Here is a 14,132-nt window from a genome sequence, read left to right as displayed (position 1 = left end):
GGTATGAATGTCGTGAAGGTTGGAGGCCCCGTCTATCGAATTGGTGTTGGGGGAGGAGCTGCTTCCTCCATCCAGGTAAGTTGGGCGTTGCCTTTTGCTCCTCACCTTTGCAGGTGAAGGTGGCATCTCCCTACCAAAGCCTTAAGGCGAAGGTTCAGTACCTTTTAGGAGCCCTGGGCAACAGAGATGTAGCAAGGTGGGTGTGGTTTGCCCCAGGTGTCACCTCCCAGAGGGGTGACAACATGCTGTGTGACACTCAACGTCTGTGAGAGACGCTGTGGCACGCGCAGGCTTCCTTCTAGTGAAACTGTCCACCCACCAGCTCTACTTCAGCTGTAAAAAGCTCAATAACTTTGGCTCTGCAAAAAAATAAAAAGAAATTAAGTCAAACCATTTTTGCAGGCAAGAAATAAATTTGTGCGGGGGGGGTGTGTGTGTTACAAGCAATTTTCTGCACCGGGTACCACGTGACCTTGCTATGCCACTGCTGGGCAGCAGGCAACGATGGCCCTGCTTATTGGCCTCATTCCTCGGCCTTCTTCTTAACTGGCGATTGCCCGTTGCCGACAAAGCTACCGCTTCCCTCTGCGAAGCCCTTCACACCTGCAAATGCTCCCCGTGTGTGCAGGTGCAAGGGGACAATGCCAGCGAACTGGATTTCGGAGCGGTGCAACGTGGCGATGCCGAGATGGAGCAGAAGATGAACCGGGTGTTGCGAGGCTGTGTGGAGAGCGGGGAAGGCAATCCCATCTGCAGCCTGCACGACCAGGGCGCTGGAGGCAACGGTGAGCGGCTTGGAGAAGGCTTTTGGGAATATGGCTATAGGCTGAGCCGTGTGTGCTCTCTCTTTTCCCCCTCCTGAGTGGTTTGATTTGGGCCACATGCCGCAGCTGAAGAGCATTCGGACCTTACGGCGAAGGGAAAACTTGCAGGATGAAGAGCAGAATGGTTTCTAGTGGTTCAGATGTACAGGATATTCCTTTGTGATGTTGGGGGACCAACCAGGGAAGGGCTGTAGCTGAGAGGTAAAACCCCCTGCTTCTCATGCAGAAGGTCGCAAGTTCAATCCCCGGCATCTCTGGGTAGGACTAGCGATGTCCCTTTGCCTGAAACCCTGGAGAGTTGTCACAACAGTTCTGAGCTAGCTAGATCAAGGATGTGACCGAGCTAGATGGATCAAAGTACAGACTCGGCAGAAGGCAGTTTCCTGTGTCCCTACGTTCCTAAATGTCCCATTTGACCACAAAGGTTATGGGATGACCTTAAGACAAACCATCCCCTGTAGCATAGCTGACTTCACTATAAGAATTCTATACCTGTTTGGTACATTAACTGGCTCATTGGCCTAAGGGTTTGATTCTTGCTTTGGGTGCAAGAGGTCCTAGGGTCAAATCCTGTTTTCTGGTTTACCACAGGTCTCTAGTTGGCCACTGTGAGAACAGGATGCTGGATTTGATTGGCTAGCAGGCTCTTCTTATGTTTGCATTGCTACAAAGAAATTATGTTGACTAAGCGGCAGTAAATGATTTGTGAATAGCAATGGTTTTGTGGCCTGGATGCCCTAGGAAGAGGAAGGATGAGAAGGTTGTCTTTGGCCATCAGGGGTTCCCCCAGGGAATGTATGGCTGTGGTTAACCATTCCCTCCATCTCCAAAGGTAGAGATGGTCAACGCTACCTGGATGGATAAGGACAATGTTCTGCAACCTTGGGTCTGCAGATGTTGTTGGACTACAATTCCTATCATTCCTGATCTTTAGTGTTATCTATCAGGGGTCGGTGGCAGTTGTAGTCTAGCAGTATCTGAAAACCCAAGGTTGAAGAACATGAGATAAGAATGTTTTGAGCTGGGTGCGAACAGTAGGCCATTGACAGTTGCTTTTCTGGGTGAGAATAAGTTTGGAAGAATTATAGTAGCTGCTACCTTCAAGGATGTGTGTGTGTGTGTGTGTGTGTGTGTGTGGCCTCCAAAGAAACTCTTTGCTTTCTGTTTTAGGGAATGTGCTGAAGGAACTGAGTGAGCCAGCCGGGGCTGTCATCTACGCAAGCCGCTTCCAGGTCTGTTTCTCATTTATGACTTTCCTACAGACACCAAGCTCTTTTGTCTTCTGGTCTGCTGTCCTTTATATCTATTGATTACTTCCCCATAGATGTTTCCCTGTTCCTAAATGCACAGGGCAGGGAGCAGTAGATTTAAAAACAAACCCATGCAAACGAAAATCTGGGAAAATCCCAAATTAAATCTACATCTGGGTGGAGAAATTCAGACCTGAAGGCTAGAGGTGGCCCTTCAGATATACCGTATTTTTTGCTCTATAAGACTCACTTTTTCCCTCCTAAAAAGTAAGAGGAAATGTGTGTGCTTCTTATGGAGCGAATGCAGGCTGCACAGCTATCCCAGAAGCCAGAACAGCAAGAGGGATTGCTGCTTTCACTGCGTAGCAATCCCTCTTGCTGTTCTGGCTTCTGAGATTCAAAATATTTTTTTCTTGTTTTCCTCCTCCAAAAACTTGTGGTCTGGTGCGTCTTGTGGTCTGGTGTGTCTTATAGAGTGAAAAATATGGTATTTGTCTGGGCTGCATCTTCTCTTTCCCACCCGGTATGCAGTGGCGTAGCGTGGGTTGTCAGCACCCGGGGCAAGGCAAGTAATTTGCGCCCTCTAACCTGTGGATTTGTGCCCCCTAACCCTAACCCCCAGATGTTGCGCCCAGTGCGGCCAGCCCCCCCTGCACCCCCCACGCTACGCCACTGCCAGTACGTCTGGCTTAGCACCCTCCTTGAGTGTTTGCCTGGCTGGAATGTGCCCGTGAACTCTTACAGCATATATAAAAACATAGTAAAACATCAAGCTTTCTGATACAGGATTGCCTAAAAGTTATGTGGTTCTTTATCTCCTTGGCATTTGAAGGGAGGGTGCCACCACCGAGAAGGCCCTTTGCCTTCTCAGTCAGTTCTTCATCACTCAATTTCTCTCTTTCTTCCTTTTCCCAGCTAGGAGACCCCACGCTGAGTGTTCTGGAGATCTGGGGTGCTGAGTACCAAGAATCCAATGCCCTCTTGCTACGCCCGCGCCATGCAGATTTCCTGCGACGCCTTGCCCGCCGTGAGAGGTGCCCTGTCGACTTCGTGGGCAGGATCAGTGGCGATGGACGGGTAAGACAGCAGGAGCAGGGGAAGGGGTGGAGAGAATGGCTGAAACAAACCATGCAGACTGCCTTGATGTGGGAAGTACTGTGCAGAAAACCATGGGCGTTATTTGGACATAACAATAAACTACACTAGTGGCCAAAATTGTGGAAACCTTTTGGGAAAAGTTTGTTTCTGAGGTTTGATGGCTCATAACACCAGTTTTTTTTTTAAAAAAAAATGCCTTAAAATTATATATCAATGGAAAGATAATTTAATGAAGAATGCAATGCAACAAGGTTTGTTCAATTGTCTGTATTCTATAAAAAGTTATAGCCAAATAACCAGAAAAGGGAAGGCCAACTTGCTACATTCCTTCATTTGAATGTAGCCAGTGAGCAGGAGTGTTTAGCGATCCAGTCAGGTGTTATGAGCCATCAAACCTCGGAAATACACTTTCCCCAAAAGGTTTCCACAATTTTGGCCACTAGTGTCCAGTTGTGGGAACTACCTGCAGCTGAGAACCTTGGGGTTCTGCATTTCTCCCCCCCCTTCTCCGGTGAGTGGGAGTTTTGAAGCTTCTGCTTCCATTTTTCATGAACGCAGTTTAGCATTCTGTCCAGACCCTGACTTTAAATATATATATATATATATATATAGAGAGAGAGAGAGAGAGAGAGAGAGCGCGCGTGCTAGATTTTAGAAGTGTAAACCTTCACTGCGATGGTTGGTTTTCCGCTCCTGGTGTGGGGCAGACGTTGTTTGGGCCTGGGAAACTGGGGAGAGGTTAAAGTTGAGTGCCAAAATCCAAGAAGGGAGAGAAGGAATTGGGAAGGTTTGAAGGCTGAACAGTTTGGGAAGCGGGTGGTCTGTAAAAGTGACTCCTCTTCCTTCTTCTGGGCGAATTCTTGACAGATTGTGTTAGTTGACGACACAAAGGTCCCGGCGAGCGACGTGGAGTTGGAGAAGGGGCAGGTTGGAGGGAGAGCCACTCCTGTGAACTTGATGCTGGAATGGGTCCTTGGCAAGATGCCACGCAAGGTATGGCACACCTGTGTGTGTGTGTGTGTGTCTGTCCTCCCTCTGCCCTGCCATCCCCAAAGAAAAGTCTTGGTAAAACATCTGTTTAAAGGTGTCCCAGTAGACCAAGGGTGGAGGAACCTGTGGCCTTCCAGACATTGGACTACAGTTCCCATCTTCCCTTACCACTGGCCAGGCTGCCTGGGGACTGATGGGAGTTGGAGTCCAACAACATCTGGATGGCCACAGGTCCCCCCCCCCCCGCAGTAGATCTTGATGCTTTGAATCTGTGATACTATTATTATTTATTAAATCTGTATACCGCCCTTCATTCGTAGATCTCAGGGCGGTTCACAGCATAAAAACGCGAGACAAAAACTCAAAATACATAATGCAAAGAAAAAGGAAAACAAACCAATCCCTCTCCCACAAACACATTTGAAAAGCCATAGAATGTTAATCAGCCAAATGCCTGGTTGAAGAGAAATGTTTTTTGACTGGCGCCTAAAGATCTATAGTGAAGGCGCCAGGTGAACCGCCACAGAAAAAGCCTGTTCTCGTGTCGCCACCCTCCCATCCCTTCTCTAAAATGCTCTGGCTTGGATTCCAATATCCTGTGTCCATTCTTGTTTATTCCTTCAGCTGGTTAGGATCTGTCCCTTTTATACTTATTGGACGAATATTTTCAGGAACTTGGTTCTGTTGTATTTGATATAGAGTTGTGGTTTTTATTTAAAAAGTGCGTTCTCAAGCCGTTTTACGGACTTGTCAGTTGCTTTGAGACATTTTCTTAGCGGTGAGGACGTGTCGTAAATGAACAAACAGTGGTGATGATTTCTGCCAACCAGGAATTTGTTTTGAATCGTGTCCACCGAGACCTCAGCCCTCTGTCTCTTCCCCGCGGCCTTAGTGTGTCGGACGCCCTTCAGCGTGTGCTCAGGATCCCATCCGTGGCAAGCAAGCGCTACTTGACCAACAAGGTAAATGCCTCACAGATTTGCGCATCTGGGTTCTTTTAACCCAGCCATCTTTTTTAAAAATGGAGGGAAGGTATATTTTCTGCTGATTTGTTTTTCTCCTCCTTTTCCCTCCGCCCTTCTCCCTCTGGTGCAGGTCGATCGCTCAGTGACGGGCCTGGTGGCTCAGCAACAGTGCGTCGGCCCCCTTCACACCCCACTGGCAGACGTCGCCGTGGTGGCCCTCTCCCCCTTTGAGACGGTGGGAGGAGCCACGGCCATTGGGGAGCAGCCTATCAAAGGGCTCATTGACCCTGCAGCCGGTGCCCGATTGTCTGTGGCAGAGGCCCTCACCAATCTGGTCTTCGCTCGGGTCACTGACCTTAAGGTGAGGCAGTCCGCACCCCACCCCACCCCCAACATTTTTCCTTCTTGCCTTAATACAGTGGTACCTTGGGTTACAGATGCTTCAGGTTACAGACGCTTCAGGTTACAGATGCTTCAGGTTACAGACTCCACTAATCCAGAGATATTACCTCAGGTTAAGAACTTTGCTTCAGGATGAGAACAGAAATCGTGTTCCGGCAGTGCGGCAGCAGCAGGAGGCCCCATTAGCTAAAGTGGTGCTTCAGGTTAAGAACAGTTTCAGGTTAAGAACGGACTTCTGGAACATATTAAGTTCTTAACCTGAGGTACCACTGTATCTCAGTTTTCCCTCCTCCCAGTTTATCCAAGGTGGACTAGGCTGAGAGAGGGTGACTAGCTTTTCACTCTGCAAAGGTCTCCTCAATGCCCTCATTTTACTAGAAGCTGTGGCATTTTGTAGTGTTTTCAGTTTTAAGAAAGGCTGCTTTCATTATATAATTTTGTGCAATAACCAACATGACTGCTGATTGGTTTTCTTTACTACTTATCATATTACTTTATTTTATGTTGCACACTGGCCTAAAGGGGCCGAGAAATGTTAATATCTGTTAAATTGGCCAACCTAAGGCCCTGCAAATGTTTTGCACTGCAACTCCCATTCACACCATACTGGCTGAGAGTTGTAGTCTCCAACATCTCAGGAGAGTGGGCAGGGGCGCAGGTTGGCAAAGACTGTGTTAAATCTGAATAATACACAAACTTTCAGATAATGGGTTGCCTCTGATTGGGCTGGGTAATATATCAACATATCGTCCCAAACCGGTTTGAAGTCCATATCAAGTTTCATAATTTTTGCACTGGCAATATATCGTGGATCGTGATGTGTGTGTTATGCAAACATTTTTAAAAGGGGGAAACCGTGAAGCCAGCCAATGCCTCTATGTAGCTCCATCCTTATTTCAGACATGGTGATATATCGGTATATCATGATGTTTAGCTTGGTGACATATCACGATGTTGAAAACCAGATATCGCCCAGCCCTAGTCTCTGATCATATTCTGTGTAGATCACACACTGAAATCAACGCATTTCTCTTACGAAACCTCTAAGCGTTTTAAATATAAAACATTAATTTGTGTGCTAGAGTTGGAGGCTAGCCGTATGGGCAACCGCCTCCTTCCCACTGTTGCCTAACCTCTCTGTATATGTGGTGGCGACATTTGTGTTCTTCCAGGATGTGAAATGCAGCGGGAATTGGATGTGGGCAGCCAAGTTGCCTGGCGAAGGGGCAGCCTTGGCGGAGGCCTGCAGGGCCATGTGCTCTGTGATGGGTGAGCTGGGCGTGGCTGTGGACGGCGGCAAGGACTCCCTCAGCATGGCAGCCCGCGTTGGCACGGAGACCGTTAAGGCACCTGGTGAGGAACAGAAAAGCTTCTGCCAAGGGATAGGGTGGTTGCCCCCTTCCTCCAAAATAAAAATGCTCTCCTCAAGTTCGGAGGGTTATTTTATCTGAGGATCTGAGGCTTGTTTTGTCCCTTTTTTTTGCATTTTCAACTCCTCCCTTGCTCTTTTCATATTTTTGCTGCCTTTCCAAGCCATCTCTGCTACTTATTTTGGAAAGACCGGCTTCTGATAGGAATTCAGACAACTTTTAAGATATTGTAACCAAATTTTGCCAGATGGTTCCTGAGCTCAAGGAGCAGGTATTCATCAGTGTTTGGGTAAAATTGCAAGCCCTTTTGAGTAAAAGTAGTGAACTTGACATTTCGAAACTGCACCAGTTTTAACTGCTGACTTCAAAACTGCAGATTTTTTTTTTTAAAAAAATCTTAGCTCTTCTGAGCAATGCCAGGTATGAGGTTGCTAGTGTGCTTACGCGATACACACACATACACAGTGGTACCTCAGGTTACATATGCTTCAGGTTACAGACTCCACTAACCCAGAAATAGTGCTTCAGGTTAAGAACTTTGCTTCAGGATGAGAACAGAAATCGTGCTCTGGCGGCAGCAGGAGGCCCCATTAGCTAAAGTGGTGCTTCAGGTTAATAATAGTTTCAGGTTAAGAATGGACCTCCGGAATGAATTAAGTACTTAACCCGAGGTACCACTGTGTGTGTGTGTGTGTGTGTGTGTGTGTGTGTGCGTGTGTTTCACATATGTGCACAGATGCACAAACATTTTCCAAATCAACTGAATGTAGATTATAACTTTAGAGTCATAAACCCAAGTCTGCAGAAACACTTTTGAAAGGGAGAGAAAAAGGTTAGGCTCTAGCTTTGTCTAGTCTCCCGGGAAATAGATCACCCTGCTCCTTGGGCCGATGGGACATTCTGTCAAAAACACAGGAGCTAGAGGCAGCTTCTAAGTTTTCCCTGTGGTTGCACCTTGTCAAACAAGCTCAGAAAAATCCCCTGTGGTTGCTTGACTTTTGGTCCCCCAGGAGAGGGAGAAGAAGGGTGTTGTTATTTCCTAACAAGCTGTTTCCCAGGCACCTTGTAGCTTGACTACAGGCAACTTTGGATGTTTTCCTAGCTCTCAATAAATGTGCTTTAACACTCTGCATATTTTCTCCATTTCCAACTCTTCCCCCTCCACCGTTATGCTCCTTTTCCCAGGGACACTTGTCATCTCAGCTTATGCTGTCTGTCCAGATATCACTGCTACGGTCACCCCTGACCTCAAATGTCCAGATGGAAAAGGTAAAGTCAAGAGCTGATGAGAATAGCATCTTTCTGCCACACTCGCCATCTTCTCCTACCTCACCACTGTGGCACATCACACCCTTTGAGAGCCACTGCTTTAGGGAATGACTTGTAGAATATTTGCTAATATGGTAGAACCTTGGTTCTCAAACGGCTTAGTTGACAGACAAATCAGCTCCCAAATGCCGAAAACCCGGAAGTAAGTGTTCTGGTTTTTGAACATTTTTCGGAAGCCAAACATTTGATGCAGCTTCCGCTTGAGTGCAGGAAGCTCATGTTGCCAACTGAAAGCCGCGCCTTGGTTTTCAAACGGTTTCAGGAGTCGAACGAACTGCAGTGTTTTGTCTATTTTAGCTATTCCAGAGGGTGTGATGTCAAGCATCTAGTGTAAAATTTTGGGCTTCTTTTCCATTCCGTTGCAATTACTACTTAAGATCAGATATGAGACCAATTCTTTTGGCAACGGATCTACATTGGCATAATCAAAAATATTCAGTAACATCCCGTTCCGACAAGAAGCAATGGTTTCTTTAGTAGTATTTAACATATCTGTCAAAATCAAATTCCAAAAACACTGCACCAACTTGCCTTTCCACCATAAAGGTTAATATGTACTAAGTGCTGACAACAATTAGATCTCTTCCCCCCCCCGACCCCTTTTTGTAGGTGTTTTGCAGTAGAGAGAGAAAAAACCAAGACAGTCATTTTGTCCTCTTTGCTGATTTCTTGGGCATTTTTTCAGGGACCCTTCTTCACGTGGCAATCTGTCCTGATCGGCACCGCCTGGGGGGCAGCGCTCTGGCCCAGTGCTTCTCTCAGCTGGGGGATGTTTCGCCAGACCTGGATAACCCCAGCACCCTTGTTTCCTGCTTCCAAGTCACCCAGAGTCTGCTACAAGGTAAGCATGCATTGAATGAGGACGGGGTCACCCCTGGCCTGCCCACCCCCACCCCCAGACCCAGCGCTGCTGGTCCCAGTCCCTGGTACGACATACCTAAATATTTGCTTATAATTCCCCATTGGGTAAAGGCACTCTAAACACACCTAAATGAAAGGCACGCACTCCACCTCTGAGCCATGGCAGAAGGCAGGAGGAAGGTGGAAAGAAGAAGCAGGTCCCTTATACTTCTGTGATGGGAAAGAGGATCTGGGAGGGGCAACCTTGTGCATCAAGGTAATCTGAATTCTGCAGCAAAGAAAAAGGAGTATTCTGTGACCTGGGTAAACTGAGCACAGGTGCATGTATGTGCTTATTAATGCATTTTTAATCTTTTGTTGGAAGCCAACCAAAGTGGCTGGAAAAACCCAGCCAGATGGGCAGGGTCTAAATAAGAAATTATTTTTGTTATTTTGCATAATTAATCCTGCTTCTGTTTGCCATAAGGAAGGGGCAATTTGTAGAATTTGTACTGTTAAAACGGAAAGCGGTCAAACCATCACAAGAGGTTTTGATATTTTGGGAGGTTAAATAGTTACAATGGAATTGTCTTGCGGGTAGGGTGCACATTTTTTTTTTTAAATTACTTTGTCAAAAATAAAAATAAAAGGAAGGGGTAACAAGTTTTGCAGGGCTATGAAGTAAAGCTCCTTGACTTCTACAGATCCCGCTCTGACCTCGCCTAGCGTTGTGTACAAGCCAGCTTCCTATCCATTCTAGAAACTTCCTTTTCAAATTAAATGAAACATGAGGTTCTTGGGACTGCAGAAGCTGCTGCTCCAATAGCAAAGTCTCTCTTGTGTGTGTTTTTAACAAAGCTGAGGACAGCACTCGGCCACACAGACAAATTTCTTCTGCCACACAGATGAATTTATTTCTCTCTCCCACAGACGCAGTGATTTCCGCAGGGCATGACGTGAGCGACGGAGGCCTCTTGACTTGCATGCTAGAAATGGCCTTTGCCGGGAACTGTGGTGCCCACATTGAACTGGGGGCGCCTGGAGTCAATGGTCAGTGAGTTAGGGAGAAGAGGAGTTGTGGTGTGGGAGTTTGAGGGTGGCACTGAGCTTGGGTTGCTGTCAGAGATTGGCTGATTTGGAACAAGATATGCAGTGGGGGGAGAGCGAGCGCCAAAGGGAAGTCCTTGGCAAATGAATGTGCAGGGCAGGGGTAGCTGGGATAGTGCCTTGAGATCAAAGTGTGAGCGGGAGAATTGGTCTGGGGTAGAAAAGAAGGATGCTTTTGAATTATGGTGCTGGAGGAGACTCTTGAGAGTCCCATGGGCTGCAAGAAGATCAAACCTATCCATTCTGAAGGAAATCAGCCCTGAGTGCTCACTGGAAGGACAGATCGTGAAGCTGAGGCTCCAATACTTTGGCCACCTCATGAGAAGAGAAGACTCCCTGGGAAAGACCCTGATGCTGGGAAAGATGGAGGGCACAAGGAGAAGGGGACGACAGAGGATGAGATGGTTGGACTGTGTTCTCGAAGCTACCAGCATGAGTTTACCAAACTGCGGGAGGCAGTGGAAGACAGGAGTGCTGGCATGCTCTGGTCCATGGGGTCACAAAGAGTTGGACACCACTAAATGACTAAACAACAACAACAACAAAGAAAAGAAGGGCATGGAGAACGGTGGGCGGAGAAGGATGAAAAGGTTTCCTTGACCTGGATCTGAGAATGCAGCGGCAGCTGCTGTCCATTGGGTCTGATGGGGCGGAAAGCTGGGAGCCAGCAGCAGATGGCGCCAGAGCAGGCAGAGCCATTTCTGTTCCCATCCGCCTCCCTGTTGAGTTCTGCAAGAAGCAAGGCTAAGACAAAGGAGGAGGCACTGGTAGTCATTGCAGTCCATAAGTGTAGCAGCAATTGGCATTCCGAGAGGCCTTGGAACCTGGAAGTGGTATATACCAGCCATCCTGACTAGCCGTCACCGGTAGCCTTATGCTCCCTGAAATTTACAAAACTCATTTTGTAAAAGCCATCTGAATTGATGGCTGTCGCCACTTCTTGTGGCGATAGTGAATTACGTCCTTTGGCTATCAGACTCTGGCCCAAGACATCTTTGATGCCTAGGGCAAAGGACAAGATGGCGACCCCTTCCACGTTCAGAAAGACCGAGAGCTGACTCAGATTTCAACTCCAGCAACAAGAGAGCAGCACCACATCTGAGGGATGCTGGCTGGGTTAGGGGGTACAATGCTCTCCTGCTTCTGAGGGGAACAGCCAATGAGGTGCTGCTGCCACCCCTCAGTTTCTGCTGCCTGAGGCGGTTTCCTCCCTCTGTCCTATGGTCACGCCGGCCCTATTGACTAGGTAGGCATTGTGTGAAGAAGTCTTTTCTGAATCTTCGAGCGTTCAGTTCCTGTCAGGATGTTGCCAGCAGCTCCCGGCTGGTTGCCCAGGAAAGTATAAAGACAAGGAAAAGTTTCTTACAGTCCTTTTTTTTATTTCAATCTTTACAGAGAGAGATTATAGAATCCAGCCTCTTGGATAATGGCATTGTCCTGAGTGAATCTCTATCTCCCCATCTCTCCCACCTCCTCTTTCATCGTCATAATCATCACCTCTACGGGTGCCTCTGTTTTTGAGCTCTTTTGCTCTCCTACTTTTAAGGCTTGCCGGGTTCTGGGCGATGGAGGGTCTGGAATGCTTTCTAATGACAACGTGTCAGCCGGGTGTTGCTCTGGCTCTCCCATGATTTCCCAGCTTCCCTCCTCATCTGCCTCTGAGCTGTGACCTCCCTCAAACCCCTGCTGTAAATCTATGCTGTCTTCCTCTTCCTCCTCCCTGGAAGGGTCAGGAGGGGAGGTAGTCTCCACCATTCCTCTTCTGCCCAGTCCTGGACAGCTCCATCGGATTACCTCCACTGGATTGTGAGAAGAAGGAGGAGAACTTTTCATTGTCCTCTATAATGTCCTGGCCTCTTTACTTGCCTTTCCCCCCTTAAACTAGTGCCATTTCATGCAACCTTCCCTTGTTGTTTCGCTTGTCCTTTTCCAGTTCCCTCACCCTAACACAGCCGCGCTTCCTCTCTTCCCTTAGCCCTTGATGTCCTCTTTGCTGAGGAACTGGGCCTGGTGCTGGAGGTGCCCCGTGCGGCGGCGGCCGACGTCTGCCAACGGTACCGGCGGGCTGGTGTGCGGTGCGTGCCAGTCGGGCATTCAGGTCCCCGGGGCCCTAATGCTATGGTGAGTGTGGGGGGCAGCAGTGGGGCTGGTGGGGGAAGAATTGCTTAAACGGTTGCTGTTAGAGATAATTTTCCAGGCTGCCTTTCAACCAAGAAAGACCCTCTGAGGCAGCTCACAAAGGATACCACACAAACATAACTTTCGAGTAAAACAAACAAACAAACAAACAAACAAACAAACCCTTTCTAGTTATTTATTGCATTTATATCCAACCCCTTTTCTCTGAATACCATTTGCTGGAAACCACAGCAGGGGAGAGGGCTCTTGCATTCGAATCCTGCTTGTTGGTTTCCTGCAGGCATGCTGTGAAAACTCCTGCAGCAAGCTTGGCTTGATGGGCCTTTGGCCTGATCCAGGAGACTCCTCTTGTGTTCATGGCCAAGCAGGGACTTGGTCTTCCCACTTACTCCCCTCTTTATTTTTTAAATTTGCATTTTATTACATCGGTAAACGTCATATTACATTACAGGACTTACTACAATATAATTTCCAACATGTATACAAAAATTATATACAAATTTTATATACCTAGAAAGAAAATAAAAAAGAACAAAGAGAAAAAACAAAAACAATTCCGCCCCCAATCATATACATACCAACACACTAGACTTCCTGTCTATCCCATTGTATATTCCTTTTTTACAAATGAATGTGCTCTTATTATTGTATATTTCTTTGCAGTTTATCTAATACATTCCTATATCAATATGTGCTCTTAGTCTTATTTCTCAACTCAGTCTCACTCCAACGTCAATCAAATGCCAGCATAGATAGCGAACCTTTACTGTATTTTTGAACATATGTTTTATATCTATCCCACGTTTCCATAAATTTTTGTTTTGAATTGCCTCTCAGGGTGTTTGCTAACTGCGCCATTTCAGCAAATTCTTGTAGCTTATAACGCCAGTCCACTTACTCCCCTCTTTACGGTTTTTCCATCTCCCACTGCCAATGCCCCCTGCTTTTTGTTGTTGTTGTTGCTAATTTGCTGCCTTGTTGTGACGCTTTGCAGATCCAGGTCACCGTGAACGGCCAGGAAGTGTTGGCAGAAAAAGTGTCCACCTTGCGCGGCTGGTGGGAAGACACGAGCTTCCAGCTGGAGAGGCTGCAAGCCAACCCAGACTGTGTGGCCCAAGAAGAGGCAGGGCTGACCAAGCGCATGGAGCCCAGCTACACCATGACCTTTAACCCCCAGGAAGAACTTCCCCTGCTGCAGGAAATGGGTATGGGGCCAAGAAGAGGGGTGGGGAAAGGGGGAGACCGCCTGGTACCTGAGTAAAGGTTGCCGACACATTGAAAGGAAGGAGCCTCACTTACCTAGGCAAAATGAACTTCAGTTGGTCTACCCTGAGCTGGGCTAGCGCTAGATACCATCCTGAGAAAAAGGAAATAGAGCTGTTGCCTGACCTCTTAGCAGATTAATTTTAGCAAATTAATTGATTGCATTTGCATTTGGGTAAAAACAGTGGCGATGAAGTGAGAAGTGTATACTTTATTAGCTTTGGACAACACATGCATGAGCCCTTGTAGCCATGATCTTAGGAGACACATCCTTTTGCGAGAGGAAATGGGGGATTCATCTTCTGAGATGTGATACAGTCAAACCTCGGTTGTCAAATGTAATCTGTTCCGGAAGTCCATTTGGCTTCCAAAATGTTCGGAAAACGGAGCGTTTACTTCCGGGTTTTCGGCATTTAGGAGCCGAAACGTTCCAAAACAGAGGCGTTTGGGAGCCAAGGTTTGACTGTACCTGTATTAAAAATTATGTTTTAAAAAACCCCTGCCCACTTAATCAAGAACACTTTTTGAGTTGACTTAATCAGTAAGGCCACTTTT

The 14,132-nt window shown here is 47.3% G+C and overlaps 1 protein-coding gene across 2 annotated transcripts in view; it reads left to right on the top strand.

Annotated features, from left to right (window-relative positions):
- PFAS (phosphoribosylformylglycinamidine synthase) overlaps positions 1-14,132 on the top strand; it is a 45,753-nt gene that overhangs the window by 16,797 nt on the left and 14,824 nt on the right. For both annotated transcript variants that reach the window (XM_081885216.1, XM_081885215.1), the window contains exons 12-24: positions 2-75; positions 629-785; positions 1,995-2,056; positions 2,990-3,151; positions 4,040-4,165; positions 4,993-5,124; positions 5,258-5,488; positions 6,702-6,882; positions 8,085-8,168; positions 8,914-9,069; positions 9,999-10,118; positions 12,151-12,296; positions 13,309-13,519. In XM_081885216.1, the coding sequence (XP_081741342.1) occupies positions 2-75; positions 629-785; positions 1,995-2,056; positions 2,990-3,151; positions 4,040-4,165; positions 4,993-5,124; positions 5,258-5,488; positions 6,702-6,882; positions 8,085-8,168; positions 8,914-9,069; positions 9,999-10,118; positions 12,151-12,296; positions 13,309-13,519 (1,842 nt within the window). The remainder of the gene's footprint in view (position 1; positions 76-628; positions 786-1,994; positions 2,057-2,989; positions 3,152-4,039; positions 4,166-4,992; positions 5,125-5,257; positions 5,489-6,701; positions 6,883-8,084; positions 8,169-8,913; positions 9,070-9,998; positions 10,119-12,150; positions 12,297-13,308; positions 13,520-14,132) is intronic.

The sequence above is a fragment of the Podarcis melisellensis genome, assembly GCF_964234715.1.
Source record: "Podarcis melisellensis genome assembly, chromosome: 13".
Lineage (NCBI taxonomy): Eukaryota > Metazoa > Chordata > Lepidosauria > Squamata > Lacertidae > Podarcis > Podarcis melisellensis.
The sequence above is the reverse complement of the archived record's forward strand: the minus strand, read 5'-3'. Positions and strand labels throughout refer to the sequence as shown.